Source organism: Triturus cristatus, chromosome 12 (assembly GCF_964204655.1).
Source record: "Triturus cristatus chromosome 12, aTriCri1.1, whole genome shotgun sequence".
NCBI classification, from domain to species: Eukaryota; Metazoa; Chordata; class Amphibia; order Caudata; family Salamandridae; genus Triturus; species Triturus cristatus.
Window position 1 is genome coordinate 427,454,264 of NC_140595.1, and position 21,358 is coordinate 427,475,621.

Genomic DNA, 21,358 nt, shown 5'->3' on the forward strand with positions numbered 1-21,358 from the left:
TCCCTGCTCCTGCTGGCCTGGCTTCCTTCCCAGAGGGCGCAGGTACCAGAGTATGGCGGGGTCTGCAGCCCCACAGAAGGGGAAGGGGTAACTTTTTATACCGCACAGTCACACATGCCAATGTCCAGCCCCCACCAAGTAGCACTGCACATTGCTTAGCAATCGGGGTTTGCTACATCTCTAACTATTGTTATCGTTTTTACGGTTCTTAACTTTTAAAGAGGTGTTATTTTTATTATGCCGCCTCTTTACAGCTACTGTTAGGTGCTATCTATACCATGTGTGATATTTAATTTGTCCTATTTTACGTAACGTTTTTTTTGGACTGCGTTCAAAATGCTTAAAGTAAATGAAGTTGAAGATTCCAACATGCTCTTGGCTAAATGGCCAGGACCGAGGTACACCCGCGACATGGGGCCTCCTGGCTCCAACTGCCAGGGTAGATTAAAGGTAGCACAGATGGGGCACTTGGGAGCTGTGCCAACTTTTGCTTGGCAGCATTCGCGCGTTAGTATGCAGCGTACATAGTTCACTGTAACATTCACAAACTCCGGATTTGGATAGAGGTACACTAATTTGATATGACTTTAAGGGCAAATTAGGAACACCCACTAAAAGTGCAAAGAGCAACAAGCGCTGAAAGACAAGCCCCCCAGCAGCTGCAGAATTCCAAAAGCACGCGAGTGGTGCACGCGCCACCGCGAGCGATCTGTTTTCAATTATCGCGCCCGCATCTGGGCACGATAATTCAAAACGGATGCCGCCCGTGCGGGTAACCTCAAGCAATAGGCCGTGGGCGGAGCAAAGGCGGGACATGCACCCGCCTTTGCCCAATTGCGTGCTGTCTTTCTTAGAAAGACGCACGCAAAGCCCAATAGCCTGTGCGAAAAACAAAAACACGCGCACGAGCGTGTGGTGAGCTTTCTGAAGCCCCTTACTAAAGGTCTCGCAGCGCTGCTCTAGGCTCGACCTAAAAATCAGAGGATCTAAAATGGAATATAAACTAGTAATACAATTTAGGTTCAATACAAAGCTCGAGGTAGGTATCCGAAATAAATACTGTCTAAGTGCAAATAAAGAAAATACTTAACTAGTTTATAGAGCTAAGAAAAATAGAAACGCTTACCTAACGCAATTTGGTCATTTGAAAAGGGTCTGTGTTGGAGATGCACCAGTCTAGTTAAACAAGGAATAGAAAGAAATGAAGATACATGTGGTCCGGTTATAGTACTATGCACCAGGAGGCATATATTACTGTCTCAAAATGGTTGTTTTCAGTGTATAGAGATTAGTATAAAATTAACATTCGCCAGTATATTATCAGCGTTCCGCCAGCATGGTCAACTGTTGTAAGAAGTTGTTAGTTTGGATCACTTTGGTGTTATTTTCTTTGAAATTAGGCTACACATGCAAAATGTCAAAACTCCAGTTGCTACTAGTATTGTGTTTTCCATGCCTTGCTCAGTCACAGTATGCAATTGGCCATTACGTATGGCTTTTGCACGTTGAGGTTTTTTTGTTTTTAATTTTTGTAATGAACTTTTGTTTTATGAAATTACTGATCTGGTCACTTTAAAAGTAGGGGCAGATATCACTAAATCCATACCCGTTCACTAGTTTGCTTAATATTTGTTAATTTTTAAACCTTTAAACTGTTAGCCTTTAAAAATAAGCAGATAATTGTTAGGGTCGATTTTGAGTCCAATCAGTTTGAGAGAGGCTTAAGAGGACAAACTACCAAACAAAATATAATATTGGTTAGAGACTCTGAAACTTTGTGTTCTGTTTTCTGTGAATGCATTTGATCAGAGGACTGCTTCATTTCTGAAGTACAATAACCAAATCATTTGTTTTTCTTTCTTTAGAAATAAATGATTCTGAACATCCAAGCGAATCCAGTTTACCTGGCTTAAAAGACCAGCAAGTTCTAGATGTCAAAAGCTATGCTTCTCTGTTCGTAAAAAGTGTAAAGACACTTAGAGATCAGCTCTCTCAAAAGGGAGATGGAGCGGAGCTTGTTTGGGATAAGGTTAGTAAACATGGGTAGAAGCAATAATACTTGAAGAAGACTGGGGTTGATGATTGTAGGTTCAAATGTGATTTTTTTTTTTTTCATTTGAAAAGTTTTATATAGCGCAAACATGGCCCTCACGGGTATTGGAGCACTTTACAGATATGGAGCAGAGACGTATAGAACCCATAGTGTCATAAAGAGGAAGATGACAAGGCAATACCCCAGAAGAGGGTGTTGACCCTTCAATGTCAAAACAAATGGGTCAAAAAAGAAAATAACTTGACAAACGAGTAATAATCATGATGTCATAATCTAGAAAAGAACAGGATCAGGCTACCCCCAGGCAAGGCCGGCCTCACCACAATGTAGCAACAGATAGCATAGACCACCAGATAACAGAAATCCTGAGCGTAGTTGATGAGTCATGATATGCTAGGAGAGGGGGGTTCTTAGGGTCTAATGGTTGTTGCTTACTCTAGGCAGGGAAATCAGTTTTCGGTTATTTGTGTGTTGTTTATATATACAAGAAAGTGTTCCATAGATTAAATTTGTCTGGTTTGCATTGTTATGAGGCATTGCCATTCTCCCAGCTTAAAACAACCCCAAGTAGGAGCATCTTCTGAAGCTCACAAGGCTTGACATACATCGCTATCCTCATGGGCCGATGCTGTGCTTCCAACTACCTGGATCTCGCCGACCATCAGCCCTGTGACAAGGACAGCAGGGCGCGATTAAGTCAGAAGTGAAGCTGACTTGGCAGTGTCGGTAGTGTGCTTCTGGTGAGTGACTGAAGGGCGGGCAACTAACCAGCCAGTCAGACCATGTTTGCCCAGATTCGTGAAGTCCCTTTTCGGGAGCCCTAGTAGATTGATTGTGGCCACCTGCCAGAAGAGTGCAAATTGGACCTGCCCCTGAGACTACACTACCTGCGGTGGAGGCAGGTCAGGGTGGGTGTGAAACAGCTGACTGCGACCTCTCAGACCTGAAGAGTTGTCTGTGAGGCTCATGCTGTTAGACAGCACCTGAGGTAGAGTGGGCTCTGGGGGAGACACCTCTTGGTTGTAAAATCTACGAGTGGTGAGACAGGAGGAGCAGCTCTGTTCCCGATCATACAGAGAGAAGCACCAGTCGCCTTTAAGGTACCGGAATTCTAGGGCATTGAGAGAGCACCCTGCACAGACCGGTATTGAGCCTGAGGAAATGCTGAAAAGGACCCATTCTTATACCCTACAAAATAAATAAAAAATAGATATGACTGCAATTGAATAAGTAAAGGGTGTAAGACCAAGCTCCCGCAGGATGCTAAAGTACCTATCTAGGGCCTGTGCGCTCCCTGGCACCCCTGAATCATTGCTCACTCCATCTAATAATAATTGCTTCCAAAGAGGCAACACTAGTGGGTACTATTGGTTTTCCGTGCACCTCAAAGTTTGTACTGACTCTCGGATGTGCCTTGCTTTTGATTAAGAACTCTAACTAATAAAGCTGTTGAGCTCCTGACTACTGATTGAACAGTTGTGAAAACTCAAGCTTGAGCAACCGCCAAACAGACCTCAATTGATAAATGTGCAGAACTTCCAGTTGGCAGGTCCCTGAAAAGAAGCTGTAGAGAATGCCCTCGAGATTGACGTAACATCAGTCACCTCCTACTTGACTGTCCCAAATCTTTAGCAGAGCCAAACACATCTGCAGAGAATCCCAGCACCACCACTATTGTCCATCAGCCACAGCCTAATCCACGAAAATAACCTACAGCCCATAACTCTACCTCACCCACCCTACTTTTCATACCTTGGACTTAAAACTATGCACCTCCCCATGAATAAATACGGAGTCCTTAAAAAAAATTTAAAAAATCTGTGCACATCAGTAGTGTGCACAAGAGAACATGTAGTGTGGACCTAGGCCTTGGAAACCGAGGGAATGGGCTTCCTTATTGCTGCTAAAAAGAGGAAGGGCATCCCAGTAGTACAAAGTAAAGAGTAAAGGTGGCAGCTGGCTAAAGAGTACAATACACATAACAACTAGAAATATGTATGAAGCAGTATCCAAGGTGTATTGCACCCACATTGTCTGTTATTTAATTTATGAAAGGTAGATTTTATTGTTGGTCTTACTTCAGCCAGAAAGATATAAAGTGGTCTGATTCACACACCCACCCCCGCCCCCCATCAGTCGATCTGCAGCGAGCATGTGTTGCATAAAGTTAGGCTGAATGGATGATACATAGCTGTTTGTGTGTGTGTGTGTGTGTGTGGATATATATATATATATATATATATATATATATATATATATATATATTACTCAAAGTAGTCTTTTTGTTAATGAAGTAAGATGATTTGGTTTCCTAATGTTTCAGATAATGCGTATAAATTGAACTGATCAGAAGTACAGAAAGAGGCAGACTTCGAATAGTAAACCATCTTTTAAACAGTACCGCTACTATTGAGTTAAACACAACTAATTATCAATTATATTTCACGTGTTTATGTTGTAGGATGACGTGCCAGCAATGGATTTTGTCACTGCGGCTGCTAACCTCAGGATGCATATCTTCAGCATGCCCATGAAGAGTAAATTTGACATAAAGTGTAAGAACACCTTTTATTGACTTTTTCATGACTATTAAATTTAAAGCTCCAGTCTTCTGCTTTCTGTTGAAACTGTGTTCATGTTGATTTCTTCAGCCATGGCAGGAAATATTATTCCTGCTATAGCGACTACGAATGCAGTCATTGCTGGTCTCATAGTGCTGGAGGGCTTGAAGATTTTATCTGGAAACATAGATAAGTGTAAAACTGTGAGTAATGGTCAAAAACGAAGTTTTTTTTTTTTTTTTTTTTTTAATAAATAGCATCCTCCCTAATGTGCTCACATTGTTTACTTGTCTTGACAAGATATTTCTAAATAAGAAACCAAATCCAAAAAAGAAGCTGCTTGTTCCTTGTGCATTGGATCCACCCAACTCCAATTGTTACGTGTGTGCTAGTCGCCCAGAAGTGACCGTGAAACTGAATGTCAACAAAGTGACAGTGCAGACGCTGCAGGATAAGGTAGGCAATTGGGAACCTTTATCACCATTTTTTTTGTATTGGTATCTATTTCCATAGGGGGCGGGAAATAAAATCATATTTTCTGCTAAAGTGATCCAACAGTTTCTCTCCATGGAGGATGGAAGGAGGTAAATGCATAGTCTTTAGATTATATTTTGCTGTACTAGCTGTAAATTGTCCCTGCTATTTTTGCAGATATTGAAGGAAAGGTTTGCCATGGTTATGCCGGATGTCCAAATAGAAGATGGGAAGGGGACGATATTGATCTCTTCAGAGGAAGGAGAAACTGAAGGTGTGTACTAGGGCTACTGAAGGCTATAAATATGTTGCACAGTTCGGTGGTCGCATTGAGTCTACTTTGACAGATGAAATGTAGTAATTTACTCTAACTTTGCATTGCACTACCATTAAATCTTCAGCCCACTTCCCCACAGCTGAGTGCAGCCTGATAAATGAGAATTTCGATCGAATAGAAATCTATATATGTATTGTCTCTGAATTATAGCATGCCACACTTAGTCTTCCTGGTGCCTAGCATTGGCTCTTGCAACCCTTCAGTGCGTGCGGATAGTGGTGGAATTGTGCACAGGGATCTATGTAAAGCCAACCCTAAAAGGGCTACAGGCGTAAATATGTTCTTTGTGTTGATAGTTGCCCCTGGTGAATCTCTGGGTCTCATTACTACTTTTTAATTTTATTATTTTTTATTTAAAAGGTTTTATATAGCGCTAGCTACACCCAAAGGTATCGGAGCGCTTTACTTAAGATGCAGATCATTCAATTGAAGTAAACGCATATTAACAGATCAAGAAAAACTTTGTACAGTCAGGGTAAATACAATATGAGGCCAATTAGCGCATCACAAGATAGTGGCAAGAAGGAAATAGAAGAAGATTCAGCAATCAAATGACCTTCTTAAAGACTCGGGAAGGATTAGGAGTGAACTTTGGAAACATACCTCTGATTGTTTGGGATTTAAGGAATTTGTTAAGCAGTAGGTATTTAAGGTCCTGTTTGAAGCAGGAAAAGGGTGAGTTGCAGCAGAGATCTCTAGGGAGTGTGTTCCAGATCCTGGGAGCATTACCAGAGAAAGAGCGGGTCTGCTAAGATTTATTTTTCAGTTTGGGTGGAATTAGAAGTGCGTTGGAGCTTCTCAAAGCCCTAGCTCTTCCTGCTTTGGAATGTTTGGCACCAAGGTAGATTGGGTTGTGAGTGTGCAGGGCTTTATGTGTAATGCAAGCAGTTTTGTAGATAAATCGTCCTTCAATGGGAAGCCAGTTGAAGCTCTTGAGGGCCGGTGAGATGTGCTCAAATCGTTTAACACCTGTTGGAAGTTGTGCGGCTGAGTTAAGAACAATTGTAAGGGGGGGAAAAGGTGGAATTTCGGAATTCCTGTGAGGATGGCGTTGCCATAATCCAATTTTGAGGACAAGAGACTGCACAGCCAACTTAAAATCATTGGACGGAATAAAAGGTTTGATTTTCTTGAGGTGTTTGAGTGTACAGTGCCACTTTGGTAGAGTTGTTGATGTGGTCCTTCAAAGGCAAATATTTGTCCAGAGTGATGCCCAAGGACTTTAAGGAGCTGGACGGTGTTATAGAACAATTTAGTACATCAAGGTTCGAGAGCCAGACTTGTATTGGTAGAAGATTGTTTTTCGGTGTGAAAAGTAGTATTTCAGTTTTGTTGGGTTCAACTTTAAGTGATTGTTGTTAAGCCAGGTTTGTATCTTGATTGTTGTTTCATGTCATTCAGTGATTTAATATTGTAGTACAGTTGAGTGTCATCGGCATATAGTTGGTATTTGACCCCTGCTTGGTTCAGAATGACAGTCAGGGGCTCCTTGAAGAGGTTGAAAAGGGATGGGGAGAGAATTGAGCCTTGGGGAACACCCTGAGGCACTAGTGTTGGTTTTGAGCAACAGTTATTGATTTTTATTTGTTGTGAGCGAAGTTGAAGGTACAATGAGAACCAGCTCAGGACTGTGCCATTGATACCATTGCGGTTCTTGAGTGTCTCGATGAATGCTGGATGATTAACAGTATCAAACACTGCCGATAAGTCAAGTAGGATTAAGAGGCATGCGTCACCTTCATCCAGGGATCTGCGAATATTGTCTGACATATTGAGCAAAACAGTTTCAGTGCAACCTTTTCTGAATCCTGACTGGAAGGTGTCCAGGAGGTGGAATTCCTCTAGATGTTGGTTGAGTTGTAGAAGAATGCATTTCTCCATTGTTTTGGCTAGGAACGGGAGGTTGGTGATAGGTCTGAGATTGAGGTCGTTAGGGTCCGCCCTTGTATTTTTTGAGTATGGGAGTGATTTGGCCTAGTTGGAGGGATGTCGGTACATGTCCTTAGGAGAGAGATGAATTGATGATTTTTGTCCAAAATGGGGCGATGATGTGGTTGAGGTTTTGTACTAATGAGGATGGGATGGGGTTACAGGTGTGCGATATGGGCTTCAGGTTTGCAATTACATTGAAGACTTCAATTTCTGACATGAGTTTGAAATCAGACCAATTGGCATGATCTTTTGGTTGAGGAAGATCATACTCTACATTAGTTATAGTTGGGACCAATCGGTCATTCGTTCAATTTGGCGTGGGGGCAAACGTGGAGGAAAGTGAGACAGTGGGGTGGGTAGGAGTGGAAGACGGATTATCCACTTGGATGATGGATTGCTCAATTGTTGCTTTTTTATCAATGAAGAAATTGGCAATTTCTTTACAGTGTTCATTGGAGGCGAACAGTGGTGTCTTCTGAGTTATTCCATTGAATATTGAAGTCGCCCAAGAAAATGTCCTCCAAGTCTGTTAGGGAGAACAGTGTCACTAGGTCGGGTAGTGTGAGAAAGTGGCTCTGTATATACTGTTCCCTAATAGGTACAGGGTGTACAGAGTCCACAGTCCCCCAGAGGCTGATAGAGGTCAAAGTTAGGTATGACGTTACTCTCAAAAGTGGTAGCTTGGTCGAGCAGTAAGGCAGTACCAGAGTGTGAGAAAGTGCCATCTTTCTTGCATGGTATGCCCCCACTTTTTGCTAAATTGCTGAATGTACTTCGATTGAGTGTACCCTGGGTTCCTGCCAATCAGGTGCCCAGGGCCTATGTTCCTTCCTTAAACCACACAAACTCCAAATTGGCAAACCCTAGCCACATGTCAGCCCCTAGTAAATGGTACCCTAGGTACCCAGGGCCTTGTGACCAGGGAAGGCCTCTAAGGGCTGCAGCACTCATTGTGCCACCCTCAGAGACCCTGTACCCTTACACACACACACTGCCCTTGCAGGCTGAGTGTCTGGGTGCAGGACAAAACAAAGAGTCGACATGGCACACATCACTGTGTACCATGCCCATCACCTACACTGCCAAGGCATATGTCAGCCACCCCTCTAGCTGGGTGCATTACGCCTATGGTGTGGGCACAGGAGCAGGAGCCCTGTGCCCCTACAGTACCCGGGTCCATTCCTGGGCACTGTAAGTGCAGTGCTGTCATTCAAGAATACATGGTGCTGAGAGCTGGTCAAACACGAGCTCCACAGCACCATATTGGCAACACTGAAGCCTGGGAAGTTTGGTATCAAACTTCTCAGCACATTGAACCCACACTGATGCCAGTGTAGGATTTAATGTACTAAGCACCCCAGAGGGCATCTTAGAAGATGCCGCCTTACAGCTAACTTGCAATCCACGTCTGCTCTGAGGCTGCCCAGGCTGCCACACAGCAGACACGTTGCTGGACCCCTGGGTGGGAGAGCCCCTGCTCTCCCGGGCCTGCAACAATGCACATCCTGGGTGAGGTGAGAAATCTCCTCCCCCAGGATGAGCAAAGGGAAGCTTCAAAGGCATGCCGCCAGTTGGAGTTTCCCCAGGCCACTGCAACCCCCCACTCTGGCGGGAAGCTTGGCCGGAAACCCCATACAAGGACAGGGGATGTGCCAGCCTGCCCACCCCACCCCTCAGGTGGGGGAGGCGAGGTGAAGCACATCTCCGGGCTCTCGCCATCTTGAAGATGGGAGGCCCTACCCTATCAGGATTAGGCTACTGCCCCCCTCCCACAGGAGAGAGGCAGGATAGGGGGTGTACCCACCCCAGGACAAGGACCCATTGGTCCCTGGCCTTCACCTACCTGTAACGTCCCTAAATCTAGTATTTAGGGGCCCCCTGAACCTTCCTTCCTCAGATTCCAGATAGAAAAACGACAAGAAGAGCAAGAAGAACAAAGACCTGCCCTGCAGCTGCTAAAAAGAGAAGAAGACACCAACTGCTTTGGCCCCAGCCCTACCGGCCTGTCGACTCTCGAACCTGCACCAGCGCGGCATCCCACGTGGCCAGCAACCTCACCAACCCCGGAGGACCTGGCTACCTTTTAGCTCTAAGCCCCTGGGACTCCCACGAGTAGAGGCTCTACTCAAGAAACCTACTTGCTATCCCTGGCACCAGCCCGGGACCGCGGACCCAACACACTCTGCACCAGCCAAGCCTGGCCAGTGCCGGAGTGGACAAAGACCCAGAGGACGACCCCACGGCGACTGTGACCCAGAGTCCGGCACCCAAGGACCCCCCTCGACATCCCGGAAGAAGCCTGCAGCCTCAGAACCAAGTGCCACCCCAGCCGCGATCAACCAGAGGGTAAGATTCCCGACGTCAAAAGGCACCCCTGCACCCGGCGCCCTGCGACCCCCTGTGCCCAATCCCGGGGTACCCACCTAACCTACAACTACCCAACTTACCTCTCGAAGTGGTGGTGGCACCTGAAACATCCTCGTCCCCGAGCCTGCAGCCTCTTTCCAAACCGGAACATTCCCATTGATTTCCATTGAGCGCCCTAAGGCTCAAAAGCACCCTGCACCCAGCCGCCCGAGTGGCCCTGGCAGTGCCCTCTCTACACTAACCTACTTCCCCACTTGCCCTGAGTAAGTGACCAGGAGCCCAGCTCCCACAGCCGCGTGGCTTGCCAGACAGCAGCCACCAACCAAGGCCCCCCTATCCCTCATAGGATAACATTGGGCCCAACTCTCTCTGCACCCGGCCGTCCTGAAACCGCTGAGGGTGAACCAACTGTACCTACCTGACACTGGGGGACCCCTGAGTCCATGCCCGGAATTTCAACACTACCAGTCGAGTACTTACCCTTAAACCGCTAACTTCATTTTCCTCATAGGGTAACATTGACTGGCTTTTTCTTCAAAAATCTTCTAAGTGTGAACTTTTCAAAACTGCAAAAATTCACCAAAAATCAGCCAAGTGACAAAAACGAATTTACTCACCTGCTCCTAGGTGAGCTCCCAGTGCTGGATCTTGGTGCCCAGCCCTGACTCTGAAAAGTGTTCACAACTATACTTACTTCTAACTCATTTTTCTCCCATAGGAAACCATTGTCTGCTTTTCTGTGAAATTTCTTCTAAGTGTCTACTTTTGCAAATTTGAAATATTCTTTTAAAATCGTACCATTTCTGCAAACGAAATTACTTACCTGCTTTTGATAAGGACCCCAGTCCTGGGTCTAGGCACCCAGTCCTGGATTACTAAAGTAACGATAAAGTACTCTACCTGCAATTTGAATTTCTTGCCATAGAGATCCATTGAATGTTTTCTGCGAAATATTTTCTAAGTGCTAACTTTTGAAATAGCTAAATATTATTTAAAAATCATTACAGTTATTAAGTCGACTTTCAACACTTGATTCTGAATACTGACCCCAGGCTGGTTCTAGGATCCAGACCTGGAATTCCAAAAGTAACCTAAAAAGTAATTTATTACAAATAACCTGAATTTACCATTGAGCTCAATGCATTGTATGTTTAGGAAATAGGATTGTTTATGGCAACCAACTGTGACTGTTTACACAAATTTATTGCTTGAAACACAAGTATTTATATTCAACCCCTCATTCTGAGAAAGTATATTTTTACCCCCTTTGTGGTTCTAAAAATAAAACAAGCATATATTTTATATATACAAATCATTGGCCTAGAGTTCAGTTATTGAGTGTGTGAAACCATTTGCTGACTGAGTGTGTACAATAAATGCTTTACACTGTCCTCTGGTACTGCCTTACTGCTCGACCAAGCTACCACTTTTTGAGAGTAAGGTCATACCTAACTTTGACCTCTATCAGCCTCTGGGGGACTGTGGACTCTGTACACCCTGTACCTATTAGGGAACAGTATATACAGAGCCACTTTCTCACACCCAGGCCTACACAAAATGTTCATATAGCTTTGGTCTTGCGGGGGACTTTGTCTAGTTAAGTGTTGTTTAATAAGTGTGTGGCAGTGTGTGCCTTACTGTGATAATTAGGTCATGTTCAGCCCATAATATGGTTATTCCAGTGCTATTCCATTGGTGCTCATGTTTGTAATCCCCCTGACCCCCCCCCCACTCCCATCTCTCGCTCTCTCTCTCTGTCTCTCTGTCTGTCTCTTTTCTCTCCATTTTCTCTTACAACCATGCAGGTGTCTTTCCTTACTGATGATCCTTTATGATTTCTCCTTGTGGATTTACTGTACTGAGAACATTTAATTTTATTGTTCACTTCCCATTACATAAATACACTTGGTGGGATTGAGTTCTTGACATTGGTATTTTTCTTCTAGGGAACAACAACAAGAACATTTCAGATTTTGGAATTCGAAATGGCAGCAGACTTCAAGCTGATGATTTCCTTCAGGATTACACACTGCTTATCAACATAATTCATAGGTATTATTGTGTTTACTTAACTTGTGACATTTCCTATGGAAGTAACAAATATTTATCTTTCACTCTTGTATCCTGTTCTGCAGTTATAACTATGGTAAATTACTTAGTTCTATTTTTTTCAGAATATGAAGCGAACTAATTAGAACTCTCATGTTAAAAAACATATCTTGCGTTCTCTTTTCCAAAATGTAATTAGTTCTGAGAGTCCATTTGTATCAGTTGAAATGAACTTGGACCGCTCTAATCAAATGCACACATTTGTTCAGTGAAAGCCCAGGATTGGAGACATGGTGTCTGGTTACATAAAGTAATAATGTAACCCTAATACCAAGTTTCTAATTTTCATCTTTCCAAAGTTTGTTTGGTCAAACCTAAAGTAAAGAGGAAGTAGTCAATTAGAAAACAAAATAGTGGTTACATGAGAGTATTGCACTCCCAATAGTATGAATGTTATCTGGTTAAAAATTACTCCTGTACCATTTCCAAAACACCAATACCCTTATGTTCGAGGCATATGAGCTGCAGATTGTACACTTTTGCATAGATCGCCATCTGGTGTTGGGCCCGGATGTTTGCAGTTTGTTTTTCTTCTTGGACAGTCTTTGGAAGTCACGAGTTCGGTGACTCCTCCTTCGGTCCGTACTGCGCATGGGCATCGGCTCCATCCTCAGATTGTTTTTTTCCGCCATCGGGCTCGGATGTGATACTTCGTGCTCCGGCTTCGAACCTTTCCAGTTCGACCTTCGACGGAAAATCCTCGTCCATCGAGATTCTTAAGATATAAATCATCTTCTTCATCTCTCTCGGCGGAACTTTTCGATTCCAGACATCGGCACCAGCCTACGGGCCTCCCTCGACTCCGGTCTCGGCCGATGGAAAGGACTCCCTTCAAAAAGTGCCCAAAATGTGGGTCTAAATTTCCCCACACCGACCTCCATCAGGTGTGTAACCTCTGCCTCTCTCCCGAACACGAGGCTCGAGACTGCCCCGCCTGCAAGTCTTTTCGATCGAAAAAGACCATCCGGGATCGAAGAGCTCGACGCACCATGGCGCACTCATCGACTTCGGCTCCACCCGACATCTTCGGAGACGACACCGGAGCTTCGGGGCAGCAGCACACCGAGCAGGAGGAAGAACTCGTCAGCGCTTCCGAGGCCGACGACTCTGACCTGGAGGAGATAACACCGGCGCAGAGGGTCGTGAGTACTTTACCCCCTCCCACTCCTGTACCCACACCGAAAGAGACTCAGGTTACACCTTCGCCTTCGGGCCTAGGGAAAACCAAACATACAGCTTCTATCACCCCACCTTCGGGCCCGGTGTCGAAGCATCATAAGTCTCCCGGCGGCTCGGGCTCGAGCCAGCCTACTCCTGGTGCCGAAAAACACCGTTCGGCACCGAAGAAAACCACGCCCAGTTCGGCTCCGAAGTCATCGGGCTCGAAACCTGCACTCTCGGTGCCGATTAAGCATAAGCCCCTCGGCACCGACGCCCTGGCGCCGAAGCCCGCCTCGGCACCGAAGAAATCGGAGATCCCGAAAAAGCATGGCATGGAGAAACCATCGAAGCCCTCGGCTCCGAAAACATCGGCACCGACAGACTATTCGGTGCCACAAGAACTATTTACGCCTGATCCTTATCAAAAAACTTTAACAAAGGATCCAAAGACTGGTCATTTACCTTTGTCTTCCAAAAAAAGACATTTACACAAGCCAGATCCTCCTCCACCGCCAAAACGGAAGGACTCTGCCACATCCCCCTTCAGAGTACCCTCCCCTCCACCTCCTCCACCTTCTCCACCTCCTCCACCTCCCATATCTCCACCACCTTTGCCTCACCGCTCTCCAACCCCATCTCCAGACCCTGATTATGGAGATCCAGATTATGATCCGGCAGACGCCCCAATAGACCCCACACCTCCAGGGACACCAGACCCATGGGAGGATTACCACAACCCTGATGTACCGGATGTGCCTCAGGATGACATTTATCCATCCAGGCCATCTCCTCCAGAGGACTTCCTGGGGTTCCACCACTTAATACAGCGGGCGGCACACTACCATGGGGTGGAATTACATAGTGAGCCAGTTGACGACTATTTCCTACTGGACACTTTTGACATACAAGATAAGGCCACAGCAATATTGCCCATGCTAAAAGGGGTAACCAAACATGCTGCAGAGGTGTGCAAGGACCCAGTCAGAGCTAGGGTACTAAACCCCAGGATAGAGAAAAAATATAAAGCAGCCCCCACAGATCCTGCATATATTAAAGGACCTGCTCCCTTGGACTCATTGGTAGTATCCACAGCTAGGAAGCGGTCTAATTCTCAATCCTCAGGGGAGGCTCCGCCACCAGATAAGGAGTCAAAGCTTTTAGATGCGTCTGGTAAACGCACTGCCTCGCAGGCCGCAAATATGTGGCGTATTGCCAACACACAAGCTTTGCTTGCACGTTATGATAGAGCACATTACGATGAACTGGAGGCTATCATGCAACACCTCCCAGACAAACATAAACACAGGGCTCATGAGCTAATACAGGAGGGAAAGTTTATCACCAACACCTCAATTAAATGTGCCCTCGACGCAGCAGACACAGCTTCTAGAGCTATAAATACCAGTGTCTTGCTTCGTCATCATGCCTGGCTCAGAATCTCAGGGTTTAAGCCAGAAGTCCAGGCATCTATATTAAATCACCCCTTTGACCAACAACACCTATTTGGTCCAAAGGTGGACGAAGCATTGGAGAAAATGAAAAAGGACACGGATACAGCAAAGTCTATGGGGGCATTACAATCCCAGACCCCTAGACGTTCATTTCGTCGTTCCTCCTTTCGGGGCACAGGCAGAGGTTACTCTGCCGATAGCGCCTCTACTTCCTACAAGTCCCCTCCTCAGAATACCTTCTCAAAGGGCTATCAAAGGGGTGGATATAGGGGAAACAATAATAAAGGCAGGGGCAAAACCAACAACACCCGTTCTGCCACACCACCCGCCCAATGACTTTCCCCGCTTCTCCCAGACCATTCCACTCCAGTCGGGGGCAGACTACGGCATTTTCTTCACACCTGGGAGACCATAACATCAGACAAATGGGTGACACAAATTGTTCAGTCAGGCTACTGTCTCGAACTAACATCTACCCCACCCAATATTCCACCCAGGCACCGTACAATGTCACAAGAACACACCACACTGCTCAAACAGGAGGTAATCTCCCTCCTGCAAAAACAAGCTATAGAGCAGGTCCCAATCAATCAGCAAAATCTAGGGGTCTACTCTCTGTATTTTCTAATACCAAAGAGAGACGAGACCCACGGCCTATTCTAGACCTTCGGACGCTAAATGCCTACATACATTCGGACCATTTCCATATGGTCACCCTCCAACAAGTTCTCCCACTCCTCTGTCAGGGAGATTTTCTCACTACACTGGACTTGAAAGACGCATACTTTCATATTCCAATACACCCTTCTCACTGGAAGTACCTCAGGTTTGTGGTGGACGGTCAGCATTACCAATTCAGAGTTCTCCCCTTCGGGGTCACAACCGCACCACGGGTGTTTACCAAATGCCTAGCGGTAGTAGCAGCTCACCCCAGAAGACAACACATTCACGTCTTCCTGTACTTGGACGACTGGCTGATAAGTCGCGTCCTACAACCAGTGTGTGCAACATACAAACAGCACCATCCAACTGCTCCACCAGCTAGGCTTCACGGTGAACCATCAAAAGTCCCACCTCATACCATCCCACACAAAGCAATATCTCGGGGCCACTATAGACACCTCCAAGGCTATAGCCTATCCCAATTCAGCCAGAATCGCAAGCATACAAGCCTTGCGCCAAACATTCATTCTTCAACACTCTCTCCCAGCAAGAGTGTTTATGAAGCTAATAGGGATGATGGCATCTTGCATCTTCATAGTGCCCCATGCAAGACTCCACATGCATCCACTCCAAGAGTGCCTAGCACGGCAGTGGGGCCAGGCCCAGGGACAGCTGACGGATCTGGTGTTGGTGGACGGCCGCACCCATCACTCTCTGCAGTGGTGGAACACCACAAACCTTTCCAAAGGGCGGCCATTCCTGGACCCGGTTCCTCAGGTGATCCTAACAACGGACGCATCGCTCTCCGGCTGGGGAGCGCACCTTCTACACCTCACAGTGCAAGGTCTATGGACGCCACAGCAAAAATTACTCCACATCAACCATCTGGAGTTATTGGCGATCTTTCTAGCCCTGAAATCCTTTCAGAAACAAATTTCCGCCAAAGCAGTCCTCATTCGCACAGACAATATGACTGCGGTGTATTATATTAAAAAACAGGGGGGGGGACACTCTCCCCAGCTCTCCCGCTTAGCACAGAGCATATGGAGATGGGCAATTCCACAAAAAATCTTTCTCCTGGCACAGCACGTCCCAGGCATACAAAACACCATGGCAGATCTGCTCAGCAGACAAACGCAGCAAATGCACGAATGGGAACTGCATCCACAAGTTCTTCGCCCATTCTTCCACAAGTGGGGGCATCCTCAGATAGACCTCTTCGCCACCCACGAAAACAAACTTTGCCGCCAGATACCCACACCCATTGTCCATAGGCAATGCGATATGGATGAACTGGTCAGGCAAATTTGCATACGCCTTTCCACCTCTCCCGCTAATTCCATTAGTGGTAAGGAAGCTACAACAGCACTCCCTCACACTCATTCTGGTAGCCCCAACATGGGCCAGGCAGCCGTGGTACACCACACTACTACAGCTATCGGTGGTACCAAATCAAAAACTGCACCTGTCCCCATGCCTCCTAACACAGAACCATGGAGAAATCAGGCACCCGGACCCAGCTCAGCTCAACCTTGCGATCTGGCTCCTGAAATCTTAGAATTTGGATACCTTAACCTTCCCCCTGATTGCATGAACATTATCAAGGAAGCCAGACATCCTACCACTCGAGCATGCTATGCCGCAAAGTGGAAGAGATTTGTTGTTTACTGCCGTAACAATACAATCAACCCTTTAGATGCATCCATACAGCACATCATATGCTATCTGCTCCATCTTCAAAAGTGTAACCTGGCATATTCATCCATACGTCTACACCTAGCAGCAATTGCTGCTTACCTGCAAAACAGACAGCATTTATCACTGTTCAGAGTGCCCGCTATTAAAGCCTTTATGGAAGGCCTTAAACGAGTAATTCCACGCAGGGCACCACCTTCCACTGTATGGAATCTAAACTTAGTTCTTACAAGGCTAATGGGTCCGCCTTTCGAACCAATGCATAAATGTGAGCTACAGTTCCTCACCTGGAAAACAGCTTTCCTCGTAGCTATCACTTCCCTTAGAAGGGTTAGTGAAATACAAGCGTTCACTATACAAGAACCCTTTTTACAGATACATCACAGCAAGGTGATACTTCGTACGAATCCAAAATTTCTGCCCAAGGTCATTTCCCCCTTCCATCTTCATCAATCGGTGGAATGACCTGGTTTTTTCTCGCAACCTCAATCTGTTGCAGAAAGGGCTCTACATACACTTGATGTTAAAAGGGCTTTACTGTACTACATACAAAGAACGCAACCTTTCGGGAAGACCAAACAATTGTTTGTCTCCTTCTCTCCACTGCATAAAGGCAACCCCATCTCTAAATCAGGGATAGCTAGGTGGATTGTAAAGTGCATACAAATTTGCTATCACAAAGCTAAAAGAACATTATCTGTTCCACCTAAAGCCCACTCTACAAGAAAGATAGGGGCTTCTATGGCTTTTCTAGGGAACATACCCTTAGATGACATCTGCAAAGCAGCCACATGGTCAACTCCGCACACCTTCACAAAACATTACTGTGTAGACGTGCATTCCAAGCAACAAGCTAGTGTGGGCCAGGCTGTACTAAAGACACTATTTCAAACCGCTGCAACGGATACCGGTGGTCGCCGCTAGGGCTGGGTACTGCTATATAATCTATGCAAAAGTGTAAAATCTGCAGCTCATATGCCTCGAACTGAATATGCTACTTACCAGTATGCATCTGTTCTTGGCATGTAGAGCTGCAGAAATGTACACGCCCACCCGCCTCCCCGGCTACCTGTATCCGTTCCAGTCTATCTTATTTAGATACAACACACATGGGTTTCTTACTATTATCACTACGCTCCATCTTTTCCCTGCTGGCGAAAAACAATCTGAGGATGGAGCCGAAGCCCATGCGCAGTACGGACCGAAGGAGGAGTCACCGAACTCGTGACTTCCAAAGACTGTCCAAGAAGAAAAACAAACTGCAAACATCCGGGCCCAACACCAGATGGCGATCTATGCAAAAGTGTACAGATCTGCAGCTCTACATGCCAAGAACAGATGCATACTGGTAAGTAGCATATTCCTTCAGGATGATTTCTGTACAGGTCACCAAAAGCTGAATCGCCCTTCAGAAGCACACTGTAAAACACTATGGTAGCATACATGACACTACTTTTCAATGCCATGGGAAATGAGGGACTAATGAAGGAAAATAGTATGAACCTTGGAAATGAAGAACAAGAAGAGTCTGGGAGAAAGAAAAATAAAGTGAGACCATAGAAGAGAAGAAAGCAATATGGTGAGCAGGAGAACAATACAAATCCTTTTGTTCGAGGCATATGAGCTGCAGATCACACACTAAGGATAAGATCGCCATCTGGTGTTGGGCTCGGATGATTGCAGGTTGTTGTTGTCTTCGGAAGAAGTCTTTGGTCACGACATTGGTGACTCCTCCCCTGGACAACAGTGCGCATGGGCATCCACTCCATCCTCAGATTGTTTTTTTCCGCCATTGGGTTCGGATGAACTTTTTTCCGCTCGAGCAGAAACTTATAGCAATCACTACAACTCTCATAACTTCAAAACTCGACGTCGAACCCATATCGGACCGACTCCGGACGCGGCTGATGGAAAGGACACCTTTTAAAAAATGCCCCCAATGTGGAGCAAAGTTCCCTCATAGCGATCACCACGAGGTCTGTAATTTGTGCCTTTCACCAGACCACAACGAATCCAGCTGTCCAGCCTGCGCCGCATTCCGTTCGAAGAAAACCATCCGGGACCGAAGAGCTCGACGCCATATCATGGCCAAGCCGGTTCTGGAACCAGAAGACATCTTTGCACAGGAGGTCCCTGACGATGACTCCGAAGATCTCCAAATCGTGTCCGAGGCCGACGATTCAGATCCGGGGCAGCCTGTGAATACCAGCCCCCCTACCCCCAACACCACCCAAAAAGACATTGGTCAAGACTCTGCCAACTGGGCCCAGTCGCGATCCAAAAACATCTTCTGAAGCCCCTCCCTCGGGCCCGGCTCAGAAGAAAAGTAAGCCTGCAGGTGGCTCGGGCTCGAGCAAACCTCATGTCATTGTGCCTATAATACCTTCGGCACCAAAGCAGGCTTCGGGACCGAAATCTCCATCTGGCCCGAAATGTCACTCGGTCCCGACATTTCCACCGGCACCAAAACGTTCTTCGGAGCCGAGGTCTCCACCGACACCGAAAGGCTCGTCGGCACCGAAAGGCTCGTCGGCACCGAAAAATCCACCGGATCCGAAAAGTTCTTCGGCACCCAAAACATCTTCGGTGCCCAAACACGTCCATAAAGACCCGAAAAAGTTGGCGCCACAGCCGCTTTCGGACACTGAGGAACTCTTTCGGCCTGATCCTAAGCAAAAGCGGATTTACATAAATCCAAAAACTGGACATGTCACAGCGGTGCCCTACAAGAAAAGGAAGCTGGACTCACCACCTCCTCCAGCACCTACAAAGAAGGACTGTGCCACTTCACCCATACGTCCTTCCTCTCCTACATTACCTCCTATTTCATCCCCCCAACCCCCACCGCCTGCACCTCTACCATCTCCTTCTCATACACCACCTCGACAGGATGATGATGATTTTGGGGGAGGGGGAGACCCAGATTTCTTTACTTATCCCACAGATCCTACTGATCCCTTTACACTCCCGGACACAGCACCAGTAGATGACTGGACTTACCCTATGCCTGATGTGCCTGACCCTGCTCCATACCCCGCAAAACCCTCCCCTCCTGATGACCATTTAGGGTTCGGTCAGCTTATTAACAGAGCAGCATCGTTTCATGGTGTCACCATGCACACCGACACTCCTGAGGAGGATTTTCTACTCGACACTTTTGAGCAGTCCCAGAAAACAGTCCACATTCTACCCATGATTAAGGGAGTGATAAAGCATGCCACTGAGGTTTTTAAAGACCCTGTCAGGGCCAGGGTTCTCAACCCCAGAATAGAAAAAAAATACAGACCAGCGCCACAAGATCCTGCGTACATCAAGGCGCCACTCCCCCTAGACTCCCTAGTCGTCTCAAATGCCAGAAAACTGGCCAACTCCCAAACAACCGGAGACACGCCGCCCCAGACAAGGAGTCTAAACTCCTGGAGGCTTCCGGCAAAAGGGTTGCCGCTCAAGCGGCTAACCACTGGCGTATCGCAAATACACAAGCCCTATTGGCTCGTTATGATAGAGCCCATTATGATCAACTGGAGGATCTCTTGCAACACCTGCCTGAACCTTTCAAAACACAGGCCACTGACCTCATACAAGAAGGCAAACTAATATCCAATGCCTCCATTAAATGTGCATTAGACGCAGCGGACACCGCCTCTAGGGCGGTCAACACAAGCGTATTGCTTAGACGACACGCATGGCTGCGCATCTCCGGCTTAAAGCTGGAAGCACAAACCTCCATTCTTGCTCAACCCTTTAATCAGGAGCAACTATTCGGACCGGCAGTAGACACTGCCCTAGAACAAAATTAAGAAAGATAATGAAACTGCAAAATCTATGGGAGCATTGCAGTCCACTCAACCCAGAGGCTCCTTTCGTCGCTCCTTTTATAGAGGAGCTTCCAAAAATGTGGGAACAGACAACTCTTCCACCTTCAAAACATCAAGTCAAACATCCCCTAACAAAGGATATTTTAGAGGAGTGTTAGAAATGAGGGGGCTCTGGTTGACGCAGGTGTGAACCCACAACAAGCAGGGACCCTTTACTTCTTGTCAGGGCGAAGGATGACTCCCCAGAATAACCCCTGCTCACCCTCTAGGTGCGTGGCGCGAGCAGTCTAGGCTAAGTCTCAGGCGTACACGGTTAAGCAAATGCAATTACACATACAGTAAACCCCTTGCATGCACCACAAACGGACACCAATCAGGAAGTATATAAAAATAAGCTTTTATGTAGATTCAGCAGATTCAAATACAAGGCCCAGTAACGTTGAACTGATGGGGCCACAATTCTTGGAAATACGGTCAAGTTCTCTTTGTTTTACGGAAAGTTCTTTAGGCGGGCACAAGGTAACTGTAGGCCTCAGCGCACTTCGTGCTGAGGCAGCGCCCAGGGAGCACACAGCAGATGACAGGGAAGTAAGAATGTTGCGGACCCTGGATCCAATGCGAGCTCGCGGTCGAGTTCGTAAGTACAGTACCTTGTTTCTTGACGCAAAGGCGGGTGCGGGATTTCAGCGGCTCTTCGACAGAAGAGCGAGGCGGCGTCCGGGGCTCCCACACTTCAC

General features: G+C 46.5%; 1 protein-coding gene across 1 annotated transcript in view; it reads left to right on the forward strand.

Annotated features, from left to right (window-relative positions):
• Positions 1-21,358, forward strand: part of UBA2 (ubiquitin like modifier activating enzyme 2) — a 146,517-nt gene that overhangs the window by 75,988 nt on the left and 49,171 nt on the right. The window contains exons 10-15 of the mRNA XM_085639365.1: positions 1,866-2,029; positions 4,515-4,608; positions 4,705-4,817; positions 4,915-5,070; positions 5,266-5,362; positions 11,671-11,776. Of these exons, the coding sequence (XP_085495491.1) occupies positions 1,866-2,029; positions 4,515-4,608; positions 4,705-4,817; positions 4,915-5,070; positions 5,266-5,362; positions 11,671-11,776 (730 nt within the window). The remainder of the gene's footprint in view (positions 1-1,865; positions 2,030-4,514; positions 4,609-4,704; positions 4,818-4,914; positions 5,071-5,265; positions 5,363-11,670; positions 11,777-21,358) is intronic.